Below are 16,196 nucleotides of genomic sequence, written 5' to 3'. Positions count from 1 at the left end.
TGCCTGTGTAAACGCACGCTGACCCAACGCGTTGGATCAACAAGGTTTCTGTCACGGTACATGCTGGCAGTCAAACCACAGCTCCTACACAGCAAGAACAGTTTTGCAGAACGAACATCAGCAGACTGCCACTGATGTTCTCAGGTTCAAGTACACGAAGTGCACAGATCTACTCCTCTCTGGTCAGATGGCAGTCTTCTTATCATAAAGCAAGAATTCAGTCAAAACGGCCCACGTTAGTAGAACTCAGCTGTGCCTTGCCTCGAGTCCACTGGCGGCAGAGAGGACTGTAACTTGCCACTAGCAAACTGCGGGTTTGGCAGCTTCAGCACCCAGAACCCAAAGTCCTTCTTTCTTCACCGAGACCTTCATAATAAGGAAGTTTAAGTGCCTGTTATATGGCTAGTCCTATAAATGAGTTTTATTTTCTTATGCTACACTATTTCCTTTCCTTCTGACGCTTTGCTCCCTGAATTATCATCATCATCATAAGAGTAATTGCCTGAATCTCGACTGCACGGTTTAGGATGTTGGCCCTCTCCAAAATCAGTTTGCTTTGTTTCTTCCGTGATGATACTCTCAATTATACAGAAGTTTTCTGTTGGCTCCTCAGTTAGCAGATAGGGACTGCTGAAAGGTTGTCCTCCGACATCCTGCAAAAAGAGAAGCAAAAGAGAAAATGAGAGCACTAATCATATGTGATCCCTAAATAACAGTCCAAATCTATACAGTAGCTGTACGAATCCGGTTTATTTTGTAGGATTATTGTGTTTGCTACCTGCAGGACGCTATTTGTTTCCCCTAACAAAGTCAAGATGAGGTTTAGTTGCATGAATATAATCAAGAACTAATGAATGACTGACACTTCACCAGCACAAARGGACAGAGAATCCTAACCTTTTTTCCTATGTTTATAGTTGTCAACTACGTATATGAATTACAAAAACCTGACTCAAGAACTAAAGCGAAACCCCAATTTAGAGCATTCTCACAGAACACACGGTAACAAGTGGGTGACAAGGACATGTCTGCAAGGTCTRCAATGATGATGATTTGAAAAGTGAGATTTAAAGGAAGCAAGGAACAGTAAGCCCCCTGCTAAAGCAGGATATTGAGCCTTTTAAGGCTCTRTTACTAACGCCATGCAGAAATCTGTGTCCTGTACCTCTTAAGAGCTTCAGTGAGAAGGAGATCCACATGAGGAAGGCCGTACCCGGCTCAATGTTCAGAGGTATCACAGCAGGAGCAGGGAAGAACAGTTCCTGCTGCCTTTCAAAACACRCCACCCTGACGTGCTGCTCTGTTCACTCTACAGTGGGAGCACTAGTGAGTAGTGAAGCAGAGCTGGAAATGCAACATCTGCTTTCTCAAGAGATTTGAGCCACCCAGACCCACTAGTGGAGGTGACAGAGGGAACATCTGCTACCTGCTGCAGCAAAACTTCCTCTAAAGACCAGCATTTTTGCCTCCTCTTAAGTTCTTCAGGACTGGCAAACCCTTCTCGGAACGTGTGGTCCCTCAAACAATGCAAATACATGGCAGGAGGCTCAGAGATGCATTTTTTTCCTGTGCAAAAACTTCACACAGGCAGTTCTGTCTCCAGGTGAGGAGCAACTTCTTTACTGTGAGGGTGACAGAGCAGTGGAACAGGCTGCCCAGGGAGGTTGTGGAATCTCCTTCTCTGGAGGTCTTCCAAACCCACCTGGATGCCGCCCTGTGCCACATGCTGTAGGTGTGCCTGCTTGAGCAGGAAGGTTGGACTGGATGATCTCTAGAGGCCCCTTCCAACCTTGAATATTCTGTGATTCTGTGATGAGCTTCACAGATAACACAAAGCCAGATAAATAACCCAGACGCCCTCTAATTCTAATAATGGAAGAGTCAGRAAACAACCTATCAAGCCTTATTCACCTCTCCACACTGTTCATGACCTCCTTTCTAGGTAAGCCTTCGAACACTTGGATCTAATGCAGCAAGTGGGGAAAAAAAATAATCAAGTGCTAAGTGTCAAGAATAAATCATCAGGTTGGCAATCCAGCTTGAAGAAATGCTTAAGCCACAGCCAAGGCAAGTGTCCAGAGCACACACTCCTAGGGAACACAACAGGAAACGATTCTGGTCTCATACAAGGGGGCAGAAGTACCTGCTCACTTTGGCAACGGAAGGTACTCTCTGGAATGAAGTATCTTTAGCAATAGCTTTGTGTGGACAAAAGAAAAAAAAGTCTCTGCTTATCACAGAATTTCAGAAATTAATACCACCCACTTCCTTTTCTATAAGAAATCCTACACTTTATTGCTAAAGCCCGTAAAGTTAATCTTGCCTATCCAGGACGGCATGAGATGCACAGAGAAACACTTTTTCAAAATGTTTTCTCTTTGTGTTTTTTCTAAAAACAAATCTGCTCAGTGAATAAGAAAAATATCACCTTACCTCTATGTTTGAAGGAGGGTGGCATGATGGAAAGAACACATACTTGATCTTATTATATGCTTGATACAGGACAAAAATGATAAGCACTGCAACAACCAAGATAGCAATCAGGGCACCTAGGAATGTTGCTAGGATGATCAGAGGCAACATTTTATCTACAAAAAAAAAGGTGAATTAAAAATATTAATTTACGGGCATTCATAAACTTGAAAGATTAGAGAATAGATGACCTTCACACCTATTAAAGTATTTATCATAAAATTTCATGTTTCTATAGTGCTATATCAGATTTAACTATTTGACAGCAGGACAAAATGTTTGCACCTATATGTTACACCTGATGCATGGATGTTTATTACTCTACTACTTGCGTACAGTTCCTTATGCTAAGGAACATGATGTAATTTGAAGATGTTTGATCCTTTGAAAATGCAGAGAGGGGAGTAAATGTCTACGGGCTAAAAACAAGCAATGACCCCAGAGTGAGGCTGGCCCACGGTGATTTGGTGGCGAAGGGAGGAGATTGCCCAGACTCGCAGGCTGTTCAGCTGCACAAAAACACTGACACAAGYTTCTCAGAGGTGAGGAACTCCAGCTGCAAACTTCAGATGCCTATAGCACAGTCAGCGTGGAAAAAAACCCAAGACCTCCTAGCAAGCAACTCCTGTACCCTTCTCAGCTGCTTGTCAAGGATTTAGAAAAAAGAAAAAAATCAATTCCATGGATATTGCAGCCTATTCTCCATACTGATGGCTTAGGGACTAGCTCAAGCCGAGCCTGGCACTGCAGGTGCACAGAGCGAGCTGCGCTTTATTGCAGCGCTCAGGTTCTGCCCTCCTGGATGAAGCCAGAGCAGTGGGAAACCCTCCCACAGGCTCAGTTCAACATCAGGACTTAAGTTTGAGACTCTGTGATAGCTGGGGTATACCTAACRGAACGCAGCTTTGGTCAGCAAAATATCTGAGTCATCAAGAAAGCTTTGATCACAGTGGTAAGCTAGTCACTGCTTAAGTTACAGAGTCTTACAAGTTTCCTTCTCCACTCCTCTACTTTGCAATGTATTTTGTTTTAAAAAATACTACCCCCAGGAGCCCGATGGTTTGTCTTCTCATATTTCAGAACATGATTTCTTTTTTAATTCACGTCATTCTCAGAAAGATCAAAATRACAACAGGATCTTGAATTTGTAGCACCCTCCTTTTTAGTGATTCCTTGCACCCTCCCAAAAATATCATTAAAGAAATTAAAGTTAGCCCATTAAAAACTCACCACGCAGAACCAAGTTGAACCTGCAGTCATTCCTTTGAACTTGTAATTACAAGAAATACATCGTTCCAATAACACAYGTGCTTGTTACATATGCTCATTATTCATCTGAGCTAATGATTTCTAAGCTAGGGTGTGAAGGGGTCCCAAACAGCTCCTACCTCGGGGTGTTAGAATGCATTCTTCCTTGCTGAAGGGGCTGCTTTTGTTGTAAGTCTCGGAGAACGCTTGTGCTTTCACACAGTAAAATGTGGCGGGCGTTAGATCAGAAACCGTCGCAATTCTCTGTTTTACCACTTTCATTTTTGCTTCCTCCTGAGGGAGGGAAGGARGGAGGGAGGGAAGGAGCACATAAATACGAAACACTCAGCTACATTAGAGCTTTGGCCTCTGCTGAACTGAGAAAGTCATTCTGTAAGAAGTTGGACACCATTCTGCAACTGGATTAAGTAAAAGCTACCACACAAACCCTCCAGTACGCACATTCAGTCAATAAATTTAATCAGCAAGAGCCATCTGCTTGGTTCATGTAGCCCGTGTTCTTATTTTCTCAGATATGTTCATGTGTGCACATGCTCACTGGCGGCTATAAARGCATTTGGCTAAGAGAAGCATTAGGATGTGAACTAAAGCATACAAAGTGCATCTCCTTTAACACATACAGGTATAAAACTGCAAATATGGAAAGAAAAGAATTAGCCAGCTGGGTCTGAAACTGTAGGAGTTAGGACAACACGCACAACCACCCCCAGAAGACAGAAAGGCAACACCACAAGAACCCAACAACCCCTGCTGAGAACTGAGCCGTCTGTAGGTTTGTCCACTGAACGCGGAGGGCACTTGTGCAAAGTCTTATCTCATAGAGCCACACTAACATGGGGGGAAGAAAAAAAAAAGAAAGACTGCTTTGAAATAAGTCTTCTTGACCCGAATTTTAAAATAAACTTTCACAAAAATGCCCAGATGAACTGCATGATGGACACACCAGATAGCTGCCTCTTCTGAAAACACACTTCTTGAGGAGAACCCAAGTGCCATTATGAAGTCCATGCACACCTGTAAACGTTTACACAGTCCCTACCTCGTTATTTGATGAATTCTTCCAGTAGAGAACGCGGTAAGACAAGCCATAATTTCGCAAGGCCTCGTTCTCAGACCCTCCTGGAGGAGAAATCTGGATGTGGAGCAAAACATCACTGACGTCCACTTTTACATCGGGAGGGCCAATTTCATCTTAAAGCATTTTTTAAAAAGAAAATAATTAGACCGAARGAATACAAGTAAAAATGACACAAAATATCGCAACATAAATTTACAACAAGATTATTAAAATATAAGCATTGTATTAAAGGTACTTTGCCTTAACTTAGTACAGTCAATGATGTATTCCTAAATAGTGAAATGCTGACTGTTGAATTAGAAAAGACCATGGAAAAACATCTGCTGAATTTGAGCCAGGAACTATGTACTCGTTCATCTGACTAGTTTATTTCTGCAAATACTAGCATAGTCAACAAGCTGGTTGGGAAATAAACACATTTAAGAAAACACATCTGCTTACTTGTTATCAGRGGATCTACTTTTACTTCATAGGACAAGCACGATCTATTATATTCACTCATTGCCTGTACACGGAGGTAATACAATCCAGGAGAAGGCGGGATGATAGATGTGAAGTTGCATTTTGTATTAGTGATGTTTTCACATCCAGGTACAGAGAGCCATTTTTTTGACTGATCACCAGGAATATTCTTTATAAACGCCCTAGAAGAGATAAGTTTTAATATTTCTTCAAGAGAATCACAGGCTAAAAAGATCCAGGCTGACAAGGGCCTCATTTTTCTTTTTTTGCTGGGAAGAATGGTCTTAAAATTTTACTTATATAGATAACACTAAGTGCTATTATTTTTTTATTGATAATTGAAACAATGATGCTACCTGGAGCAGGATATAGAAATTAATGCTTATGCAGTTGCCCCTCAATAGAAAAATTATACAATGATTTTAAACATTCTGAAAATTAGAACTGTATGAAAAATCTTTTAAGTTGATTATTTGTCTGACATGCCCTAAAAACTCCAAAAGGATTCAACATTCAGCGGTCTCTTGCCTTTATTACCAGAAAGCATAGAAAAACTAAATGCAAGTCAAGAATTTAGGAAAAAAAGTCTACATTATGGCCACAATGTATGTGCTACAGTTAGACATTAACAGAAATGTTTGCAGAGAGGGTTTTTTTTTTTTTTTTTTACAATATGCTTCTGGTTTACAATTTCCAGATGTCTAATTTCTTAGTATTTAAAAAAAAAATCTAAGCAATGGAAGCTTCATATCTTACACATGTTGTTTAGTGTATATTTGGAAGTCCAAACCATCACGTATTTAACATTCTTTTACACGAAAAAAAAAGAAGCCACATGTCTGACAGTCTAGGTTACTTTGCTTGCAGTCCTTGTAAGAGCCACTCTGCGCCCAGATGAGGTCCCGAATGCTTCAGTTAACGTGCTAAGCCCCTTTTGCAGGTATTACACTTTAGAAACTGCTACTAGAAATTAAAATACAACGAACTGTTTAAAACCACAGAACCTGTTCATACAAACACACGGAAACGGTTCAACTCACAGGAGATACTGCACGGTGTATCTCACACTTCCCTTGTACTGACTCTTCCAGTGAAGGTGAAACTTCATGTTCAAGGCAGAAACTCTCACATTGGTTGGACAAAGTAGATCTTTTACTGTATAAAACAAGAGGGAAACCCACAGTCACTAAAAAGCTTTACTGTTCAACAATTCCTCGCTGTATTAAATGGGCACGGTATATTTTCAATAACTAAAATACCCTTTTTCCATCCCAGCCAGTGCCTTATGTGCAGCATCATTTGTTTGCACTCCTAATTTCAGTGTATGAAAGGAAACTGCTTGCAATGCATGGCTCCAGGCAGACAGGCAAGTACTGCTTGGCACAGAAACACAAGTCAGGATCTGAAGTGAGATGATGTTCTTGACCCATCCTCTGCTTCGTGCAGGCACGTAAGAAAGGAACTCAGGCAAAAGATGCAAGGAAACATTTTAGTTGGAAATTCTGATTCGGTGGCAAATGTTTTGAAAATTAAAAGCCACTTGTTATTGGAGGATAGGGGGAATATCTCCTTTCTTCAGGAGCATCTCCTTTCTTAAGAGGGGAGATAGAGGCATTCTGATGGAGGCAGGGGGAAGAAAAAAGAAAAAGAGTTGATATACCCCCGTTCAAGCTGATGCCTGACTTTCTACATTCCCACTGAACATATTTTTTACTAATATTGAAGAGTTCTTAACCAGGCACCTGAGCAGTGCACTAAGGGGGAAAAAGTACACATGCAAAACGAGCCATTAGTTACAAGCAAACTTGCACTAAAGCCGTTCTCCAGAAGCTGCAAGAATCAAGAAGTCAAGGCTCATATTTTTTATTTTTAAAGCTCGGCTCCACTTCATACGCATTTGTATTTTAAACAGAAAATCTAAATAACCATCGAGATTGCTGTTATATCAGAATGAGTGCGACTTCCAGGCCCAGTAACCTGGTTTTCCAACGAAGGGCTCTTTCTCGGTACCTTTACGAGTGGTTTTTATGCAGTGGACGGGGCTGAATAAGCCTTCCTTTTCCAGTGGCCGGTACGCTTGTACTTTCAAGCAGTAGGTAGTCTCTGGAGCCAGATCACGGATTGTGTCAGTAGGAAAAATACTTTGCTTTCGGAGCTGCAAGAAACAATTGTGAGTAGTGGATGAAGACGATCGTTCTTCCTCATGAGTTTGTTTCTTAAACTCTTTTGCCTGTTCATGTACATCAAATACCCTCCAAAAGGCTAAGCCAGGTCAGGAAGATGAAGTGAGGGCAATTTTCTCCAGCGCAGGTGACTGAGTGCAAGATGCCACACTCCCTTACACACGTAAGCAGGGAGGAAACTTGTCTTCCTACCACCCTGACCTCCTTCCTGCTCTTTGTTCCTGTTGGCTCCTGTCCCTGTACATCAGAAACGCTTTTACTGCCTTCCTGCACCTGGTTTGAGAATTTATATTTATAGAAATAAAAAGCTCGTTCAAAAATATCTCGTACAATTCTGTAGTTTAAAAAAAAAAGTGCAGATTAACAGTTGTACACAGTTACATAACAAAACAATTATCTTTTAGAGCATTAAGCGAGTAATATCTGGCAGTTATTTTAAGATCAGAAAATAACAATCGAAGTCTGATTATACCTCTGCATTTGATGAGTTTTCCCAGATAACTACATTATATTTAAAACTCAGATCATCTATCCACATTTTTTGGGCTTGATTTGCTTCTGGAGGAGAAAGCTTGATTTTTATTACTCCGTTTGTAGACTGCAACTCTATTTCTGGGGGACCAATCTCAGCTGTAAATATTAAAAGAAAAAATACCAACACGCACAGTCAAGCAAAATTGTTTAAGAGAAAAATCACTCCAAAGTTAGTCACATTAAAAAACTTAGTTGTATATATTATCTTATTTTTAACTCTTTTCCATCAGTAACTAATAGAAATCTAACCTGTAAACTACCAGTGTTAACTGGTTCTGAAAAGAAGGAAGTTAAAATGCTATATTATTAATGTTCTCTAAACTCTGTGATGAAAATCAGTATAATTTCTTTTAAAATGAGCAAGGAAGGAAGCCTTGCCCAAATAACCAAAGAGATATTGATGGAAGTCTTCAGAATTACACAAATCCTAGCCAACAAGAGGCTGTAAGATGAGAAGATGACTTCCAAAAAAGTCCATTTTCAGGAAGATTGACTCCAATTCCAGAGAAATACAGAGTGATGGAAAATTACGTCAGAAAAACAGTGTCACTTTGAATATTTTCCCCTCACCGGAAGAGGGAACTGTAGCATTCCAAGACCAGAAGTTACCTCATGCTACTTCAACGTTGAGGGAGCCTCAGCTCAGGTTACAACGAGCTATGGAAGTCAGGCATCTTTTCTACAATAATGTGCTGAAGGCCATTTAACTAAAAACATTACAGTGTCCAGTGAGCTCTTACCCATTTCAGATGGAATCATTTCAAAATAACTGGACCATGGAGATTTGTCTTCCCTCGTTTCAGCCCTTAAACGCACGTAATATTCGATGTCATATTCGGTTATTGCCGAGGAAAAGTCACATCTGGTACCAGTGACATTTTGACACCCAGCCAACTTTTTCCATTCCATTTCACTTGACTGACAGTCTTCAGAGCTGTAAGAAAGAAAAACAAAAAGAAAAAAAACAATAATTTAATCTTTTATTTTCTTTTACTTTTCCTCTTAAGTCTAATAAAACAAATATTATGCAATTTCTAGCTTTCACCACCAATGCTAATGTAAGCAGTATTATCTGTTTAGTTAGCCTGGACTTCGTAGATCAACTATTTGTTTTAAATTTCTTAGCCAAAGTTAATTATAACCTACAATGTGTGATACCAATTTCCTTGCTTCACCATGTGAGCACACAATGTCAGAAGAGAACATTAAAGAACTGTCAAAATCTTGAATGAAATGCTGAGTGCATGATCCCAGCATGGCATTAATTTTATAAACCTTGGGAAGAAATTAAAAAATACTGGCTGCAAGAAACAGAGATGCACGAAACAAAGAAAATTGTTAACGTCAGCAAGGAGCATAGACTACGGGAATGCAAAAACAAACACAAAAGTGAAAACTGGAGTTCACCAGAAAGACAAAAGAAAACACTGGAATGGAACGGGCAGCTTTCCCGAAACTCCGTTTCATGTGTGTTAATGTGAGACTGCTAAAACACATCTCTGACATCACGAGCGATGATCTGGCTGGAAAGAGGCTAACCTGAAGAAATAATTTTATCTTCCATTCCTGTCTTTGATAGACCAGAATTATGTCTTTGAAATAAACCTGCATTTTCAGAGTGACAGTTTGTCATTTACACATTAAGGAAGAAGCAGCCCGACTTTATTACTATTTTTTTAATCCAAAATCATACACTAGGAAATCCTAAAATAAAGAACTCCTTAAGTGATTTTATCATCTCTGAAGTAGTTTTGTGCATTTGTACGAAAGGGAAGTTCTACAAAACACCAGGAGTTCTGATATACACATGTACTGGTATGTAAAACAGCAGAAGAAAAACAATTAAAGTTGAAGAACAAAAAATAAATAATTTCATCTGATGACTAAAATTTGCAGATCAGAAATCTGGGTCTATAAACATTGACAAAGTTTTTAAAATTTACACAGCAAATACTCTCAAATTCTACATGTACTTACTGGAGGAGAGGTTGACAAAATGCAGCTCAATTAAAAATGCACACAAAAATTTGTGGGAGTCTAAACACTAGCTTGAAGTGTGGCAGTGCATTCTCCCCAGGAATCGTTTCAATCCTGAACATTTAGTAGTAATGTTTTCTGCATTTATGACGTATAACTATCAGCAAATAATCTAATTTCACATATTAATTATACAGGTGATCCCTGCAGGGTCCATCCTCAGTTCACAATTCAATTTTCTGGCCCYTGTATTCCAGAAAGGCGACATGGCAGCAGCAGGAACCACTGTAATTCATCAATTAATTTGCTCTTCTAACACGAATAAGTGTCAGACATGTGGCTCAGCACAAAGGCAGCACTTACCAGCAGTACTGAGCTGAAAACACCACGGGGGTGCCATCCTCCGAGTAGTTCCACCTTAGAGTGAAGTTTGTATTCACAATGTAGACCTCAATATCTTGAGGGCTCTCCAGATTAGCATGACCTGCAAGAGAGTTACGCTRCATTATGTATAAATTGGGATACATGATATGCAAACAATTTAAGGATAAGCTACTTCTTTAGAAAAGTTGTAGAGGGTTATGACTAGAGGGTTAGAGTAAAACTAAAATCAATAAACGTGAGTTTAATCTCCTTCGTCCCAGAGCATTTAAGGAGCACTTCAGTGTACAGGCTCAGGAACAGGGCATCAGGAACTCCCTGGCCTCTCTTGACTAGGCAGCTCTCTCCTCAGTGCTCAAGATCTCCCTCTCCCACACCTTGAAAATTGAGTCTCACAACTGCCTAATGCCTGTAGTTCACCACTCACCATGACAGACAGATTTAAACCGCATTTAAACCAGTATGGGAGGTTTTTTTTTTGTATCCAACACCTGTATCTCAGCAACAAGCTCCTCAAGACTGACCTAATGCTGTTATTCCACAGGTACAGACCACATCTGGCATTTCAGGCTTGCTTCATGACACACACTACTGATGTAAATTCATTGTACAGCCCAGAACATAATAGAAATCCCTTTCAATAAAGCCTCCCCATACAGTAACTTAATTATGGTACAGAGAACAGTGCATCAAATGACTCACACAAGGCAAGGGCTAAGTCTCAGGACATGTATAAGAATGACCAAATATCAAAGGAAGACCAGACCAGGATGGATGAATGCTAAACTCATCTGCTGGGTAGCTCTCTCCCCTTTTTTTATTTTCCATCTTCGAAAACCAATTACATTAAAAAAAGAAAGATCTTACATTCTGTAGGAATACTTGTTTACTATTAACTTGATTTGAAGTATGCAGAATCCTAGGTGTTCAATTTGGTGCGGCTTAGCTGCTATAGGAGCACGGGGAGTAACACACTATGGCAAAGGGAATTACTTATGCACTTACAATAACTCATCTGGCTACTTCTTAGATCCTTTTTGCTTTGAATTATTTGCCACTACTCTGTGACTGTTCGCAAGCTTTGCAAGGTTACATAATTACAGTAGCAACTATGCTTGGTCTGAAAGTCTTCTGGTAATAGAAGCTAAATACCAAAAACGCAGCTCACAGAGCTAATGGAAAAAAACACTAAAGTGTCCGTAGATATGTGGGGAGAAAGCGTGGCTGGGAGGGAAGATGGGAGCAACAGCATGTGAGCGAGACGGACACGATGGGGGAACGGGAAAGTGCACAGCRTGGAAGAGGAAGGAAGGGAGGACGAGACAGCCCGGAGCTGTGTGCACAGAAATGCAGAACAGGCTCTTAAATTCATGACATGGCCTAAAGAGCAGGCCTATTCTCGTGCTTCAAAATATAAAGGAAATGCTGGCACATATTTAAATAGATTTTCATGAATTGCTTCTCAAGAAGGATCTTTATTATCTTGCTGAGTTGCTTGATGGCCCAGTGCAAGGTAATTTAAAGGTTGCAATTCAGAGTTTTTTTCCTGTTATAGCCGCTAAAGAAGTATTAGCAGAATGACATCTTTCATATTAAACACAGTGCTTTTCCCTGTAAATATAGGTGTTCATGTATTTGCAAAGATTTAAAAAAAAAGAAAAAAAAAAGAGTTCAAGTACTTATTTGTGATAAAGATCCAATTAGATGGTATTATTGAAAACAATGTTTCAAGTCATCTCTTTTTGGAACATAATTCAAACTCCTGCCTCTTAGAAAGTTTCCTAGAGTAGATGGAAAATTGTCAGAGTTTCCTAAATTCTCTAGCAGCACACACATACGCCTGGCTTAAAAACCTGATATTGTGGTACTGAAGAAAAGTCTTTTTAATAGGAGGATTCCGAGGTAGATTCTTTTCTCAAAACAGCACCAAAACCGTGAGTATACTGTAAGAAGGTAAAATTAGTGAACATATTAGCCGAGACCCACACAGCACCTACAAAGCTCTAAAATTAAAAAAAAATAAATAAAAAATAGTTGCTCAAGATTATTGTCTTTCCTTGCCTTAGGTATAAAGAACATATTCATAGCACTTGCACAGTACATACAATAAGAACTATCTTTGTAATGAGATTTGTTAGACCATTTTCCACTAGTGGATATGTGAGGAAGGTTAAGGCTGGAAACAGAACTGTTTCAGGATCATTTATATATATATATTTATGCATACACATTGACATATACATACACCCCCCTTCACCCCCCCCCCCCCCAGACTTTCAAGTAATGTTTTACGCTAGGCCAACTTTTTCAAAGGCTGGCAAATATCACAGCAAAAGATCTTGGAATATCAACAAGACAATTTGTAAAGACATAGCTTTGGATTCTGACATTTTCTCTTGCTTTTCCAAGGGAATGTGTAACACTTAGGGGCATTTAAGCAGGAATTAAAATGCTCAAATTACAAGTCAGGAAACTTCATGGCATATGGATTTTAAATTTATCATTCACGGCCAGGATTCAAGGATACTGGGAGGCAGGAGCAGGTGAAAAAATCGCCTCCCAGCCATTAATTCTACTTTGCAAGSCTTCAGACAGAATGTTTATAATGCAATTACGAGTTTTTTAAGAAAAGGAGTYACAAACACCTCTGAAAGCCACACAAAATGTTACAGCCATCATGATACTTTTAAAATACTCTTATAAAACAACAAATCAGAACTCAATTACTTATTTCTCAATTTACTTATAAAACTAAAAACTTGTCAATTTGTTTACTAGTGAGGAGGAGGCACAGATGTGCACGGAAGGAAACAGCTGTAAACTTCATTTTCACAATTTAATAGGCACTATACCTACACCATCTTTTCATTAGCCGACCGAGTAGCATGCCATTACTCTATATAAACATAAGAGCATTGAATATACTCTAGTTCTGTAAGAGCTCAAAATCTATTTTCCCTCTCAGATGGACAAGAAGGTATCAAAAGCATCCCTTTCACCAGCAGCAGAGAAGGAGGAAACCACTAGTCATCTCATCAGAGTGAAGACAAAACGTTGCTTAGGAGGCCAGAGTTTTCCATAGGTTTTATAATAGAGGATGTGAAGTCCATTCAACACTAGTCCTGCCATAAGACAGTCTATTTTTGCAGTTAAGGACAGTTGCCATGGGAAAGTATTAAACTTTTCAGGAACTTAACKGAAGGTTATTCTAGGAGATGTGAGGACATTAGTAGCTGAATCCCACAGTATTTGTAGGAATGTGCGCTTCAAGGCCAATGTGAATAACAAATTGGTTAGCAATAGAGTAATTTAATTTGTAAACCTCTAGACCCAGATTACAAGTATCTTATAAKGAATTTTACCACAACCATTTTGTGTGAAGAGGTAGTATTTCAGTGCTGGAATAAGAGCATTCACAGCAGAGTAGGAGGAACTCATTTCAGAAGACCTTTAGTGACAGGATGAAGCATATAACTTCAGTTATATGCAGATTTAATAAACATTCACTATTGTACCACACAGATTATTAACAGATTGCCACTTAATATCAACTTCCATTTTGACAGTGAACTGCAACTACTTTTAAAGAGCTGGGAAATAATATCAAAATAGCTTAATGTATAATAATTTTGCCCATTTGCTTGTGAGATTCATACATAATACACATTCAAAAGCATTACTAAGCTAAAATATACGCAGCTCTATCCACACAGCCTTGTATTTCACAAATTCAAGTGCATCTGAGACTAGTTCTCAATAATGCAGACACACATAAGCAATCCACACCCATCCTTCCACATTATCCCTATTTACAGTGTTTTGTGTTGTTTCCCAAAATCAATCCCCTGATTCCCAATAAGCTGCAACACAGGAATGAAGAAGTAAACCGAGTAATATTTAACTCTCAGAGAAGTTCCATGATTTAGCAAGAAACCAGCAAAAAGTAGTATGGATTCTGATTTATTGCAGCTTCAACTGCATTGCACTCACTCAACCACATTAAAATTAAAATGTAGTTCCCTCCCTACAAACTCCAATAGCTGATTAGCTACTCAGTTAAAAGGGCTGCAATTAAATTCCCATCTCAGGGAGAGTAAATCAAAGAAAGAGTATATTAAAAAAAAAAAAAAACAAAACCAAAATCTATTCTTTAATATTACATTTATTTCAATTTCCTGATGTTTTCAAACAATTGTCAATTTGCATATAGGCAGTAACATTTCCTAGTTCATGATTAAAATAGGTGAAGAGAGAAAACTCCCTGCATACAGCAAGACACACAAGCCCACTGCCTTGAGCTGCACATACCCTCAGGGATAGGTTTACAATGGCAAATAATTTACAATTTATTGCCTTGGAAATAGCCACATAAGCTCATCTTGAATCTTTAAGCACTGTATAAAATAGAAACAAGTTTTTAGATCAGAATTTGTTTAAAATTATACATCACTTCACTCGATATGAAAAATATTCAAAGAAAAAATATTTTAATCTAACTGAATTATGAAGAACATAAAAGTATAGTCTAGACAATCTGTTTCAGGACTGCTATAACGCTGCTTTATAGCAATCTGCCTAACAGAAAAGGGGATGATTTATACTTCCTTCAGGCTCTCTCCCAATCTTTTTCAGATATAAAGTCATGACAAGCCTGTCTTTAAGCCTAAAATTTTTTCAGTAACTTTAGCAGCTTGACTATTCAACATCTGGGAGCACAGCTTGCCGTAGTGACAAAGTYACTTTAGATAGGGTTATATTTTACTTAAGTTTATCCAAGCAATTCTGTATAAGAGACAGTCAAAGGCTGAGAAATAAGAACAAAATGGAAAGATTCTCTTCATCTTCACTAGAGGGAAATGGTTGTATTTTTATAAACTCAAGCAATTTAAACTCTGCTCTAATATTTTAAATCAGTGATATTAAAAGAAGTAGCAACTTCTCAATTTCACTGAATAGTTTCAGTAAGCGATGGTTGACAACAGCGAAGATTAAGTAACAGGCAGCACAACAAAAGGCCTCCTGTAAAGAAGAAACTGCACTAGTCCCCTAAGGGTGCCCTGTGCTCAAGTGCTGCTAAAGCTAAATACACCCTTGGGGAAGAGAGTGCGGCAGAGCATCATGTTAACTGTGTGGGTGGAAGCAGGGGAAACTGTGAACTCAGCTCAAATTAGGGCAGGAAAGAAAGACCTATTACATATGCTACTAAAACAAAACAAAATCAACAAGCAAACCCCAATCCCCGTTGGGGATGATCAAAGTGTTACTGGCTCCACGGCCAGGAAGGTTCTCTGCAAAACCAAGACTCCCGCAAGCATTTCTAGCCAGGCTGGAGGGAAAGGCTCTGTCCGCCAAGGCAGAAGGTGACAACTCACTGTGGCCAGACAGTTTCTTCCAAACCTTGTGGTACGTTACTCATTTTGTCTGCGCCTGTGGGTTAATCAAAGTGGCTGCGTGTATCGCAATGCTTCCAGTCTGCGGCTGGAATTTTGAGGTGATGCCCTAAGGGCTCATTTATCAACCAGAAGACATCAAAAAAAATAAGCTGAAAAGAAGGCAAGAGGAGAAGCCCCAAGGCTATGCATCAGCTTGAATCCTACCATGAATGCAAAGCATGCACCCCCAAAAACGGCCTCTAACCTTCTCTCACGCATGCCAACCCAGGGAGACACAATCTCATGCAGAGGTATAGGATGTTATACAGAGGAASCTGGGTTAACCGAGCGTCAGAAACGTCTACAAGCGCTAGCTTAGCCCAAACGTCCCCTCTGCACTTTGCTACATATTGCAGGTATGCAGGARGGTGATGCATAGCTTAATATGGGATGTCTGACGGCTCTCTC

At 39.5% G+C, this 16,196-nt stretch overlaps 1 protein-coding gene across 1 annotated transcript; it reads right to left on the bottom strand.

The window, feature by feature from the left end:
- On the bottom strand, window positions 1-10,808 carry IFNAR1 (interferon alpha and beta receptor subunit 1). The gene is made up of 11 exons (XM_026046699.1): window positions 10,784-10,808; window positions 10,339-10,459; window positions 8,739-8,932; window positions 7,937-8,094; window positions 7,292-7,436; window positions 6,322-6,436; window positions 5,261-5,463; window positions 4,781-4,932; window positions 3,861-4,014; window positions 2,434-2,588; window positions 1-653 (listed from the first exon to the last, which is right to left on the bottom strand). The coding sequence occupies exons 1-11, from the start codon at window positions 10,806-10,808 to the stop codon at window positions 435-437; spliced, it is 1,641 nt and encodes a 546-aa protein (XP_025902484.1). The 3' UTR covers window positions 1-434.
- Window positions 10,809-16,196: the final 5,388 nt, after the last annotated feature.

Source organism: Nothoprocta perdicaria, unplaced genomic scaffold (assembly GCF_003342845.1).
Source record: "Nothoprocta perdicaria isolate Ctin4 unplaced genomic scaffold, notPer1 scaffold_456, whole genome shotgun sequence".
NCBI classification, from domain to species: domain Eukaryota; kingdom Metazoa; phylum Chordata; class Aves; order Tinamiformes; family Tinamidae; genus Nothoprocta; species Nothoprocta perdicaria.
Note: the sequence above shows the minus strand (reverse complement) of the source record. Positions and strands in the feature narration are given on the sequence as shown.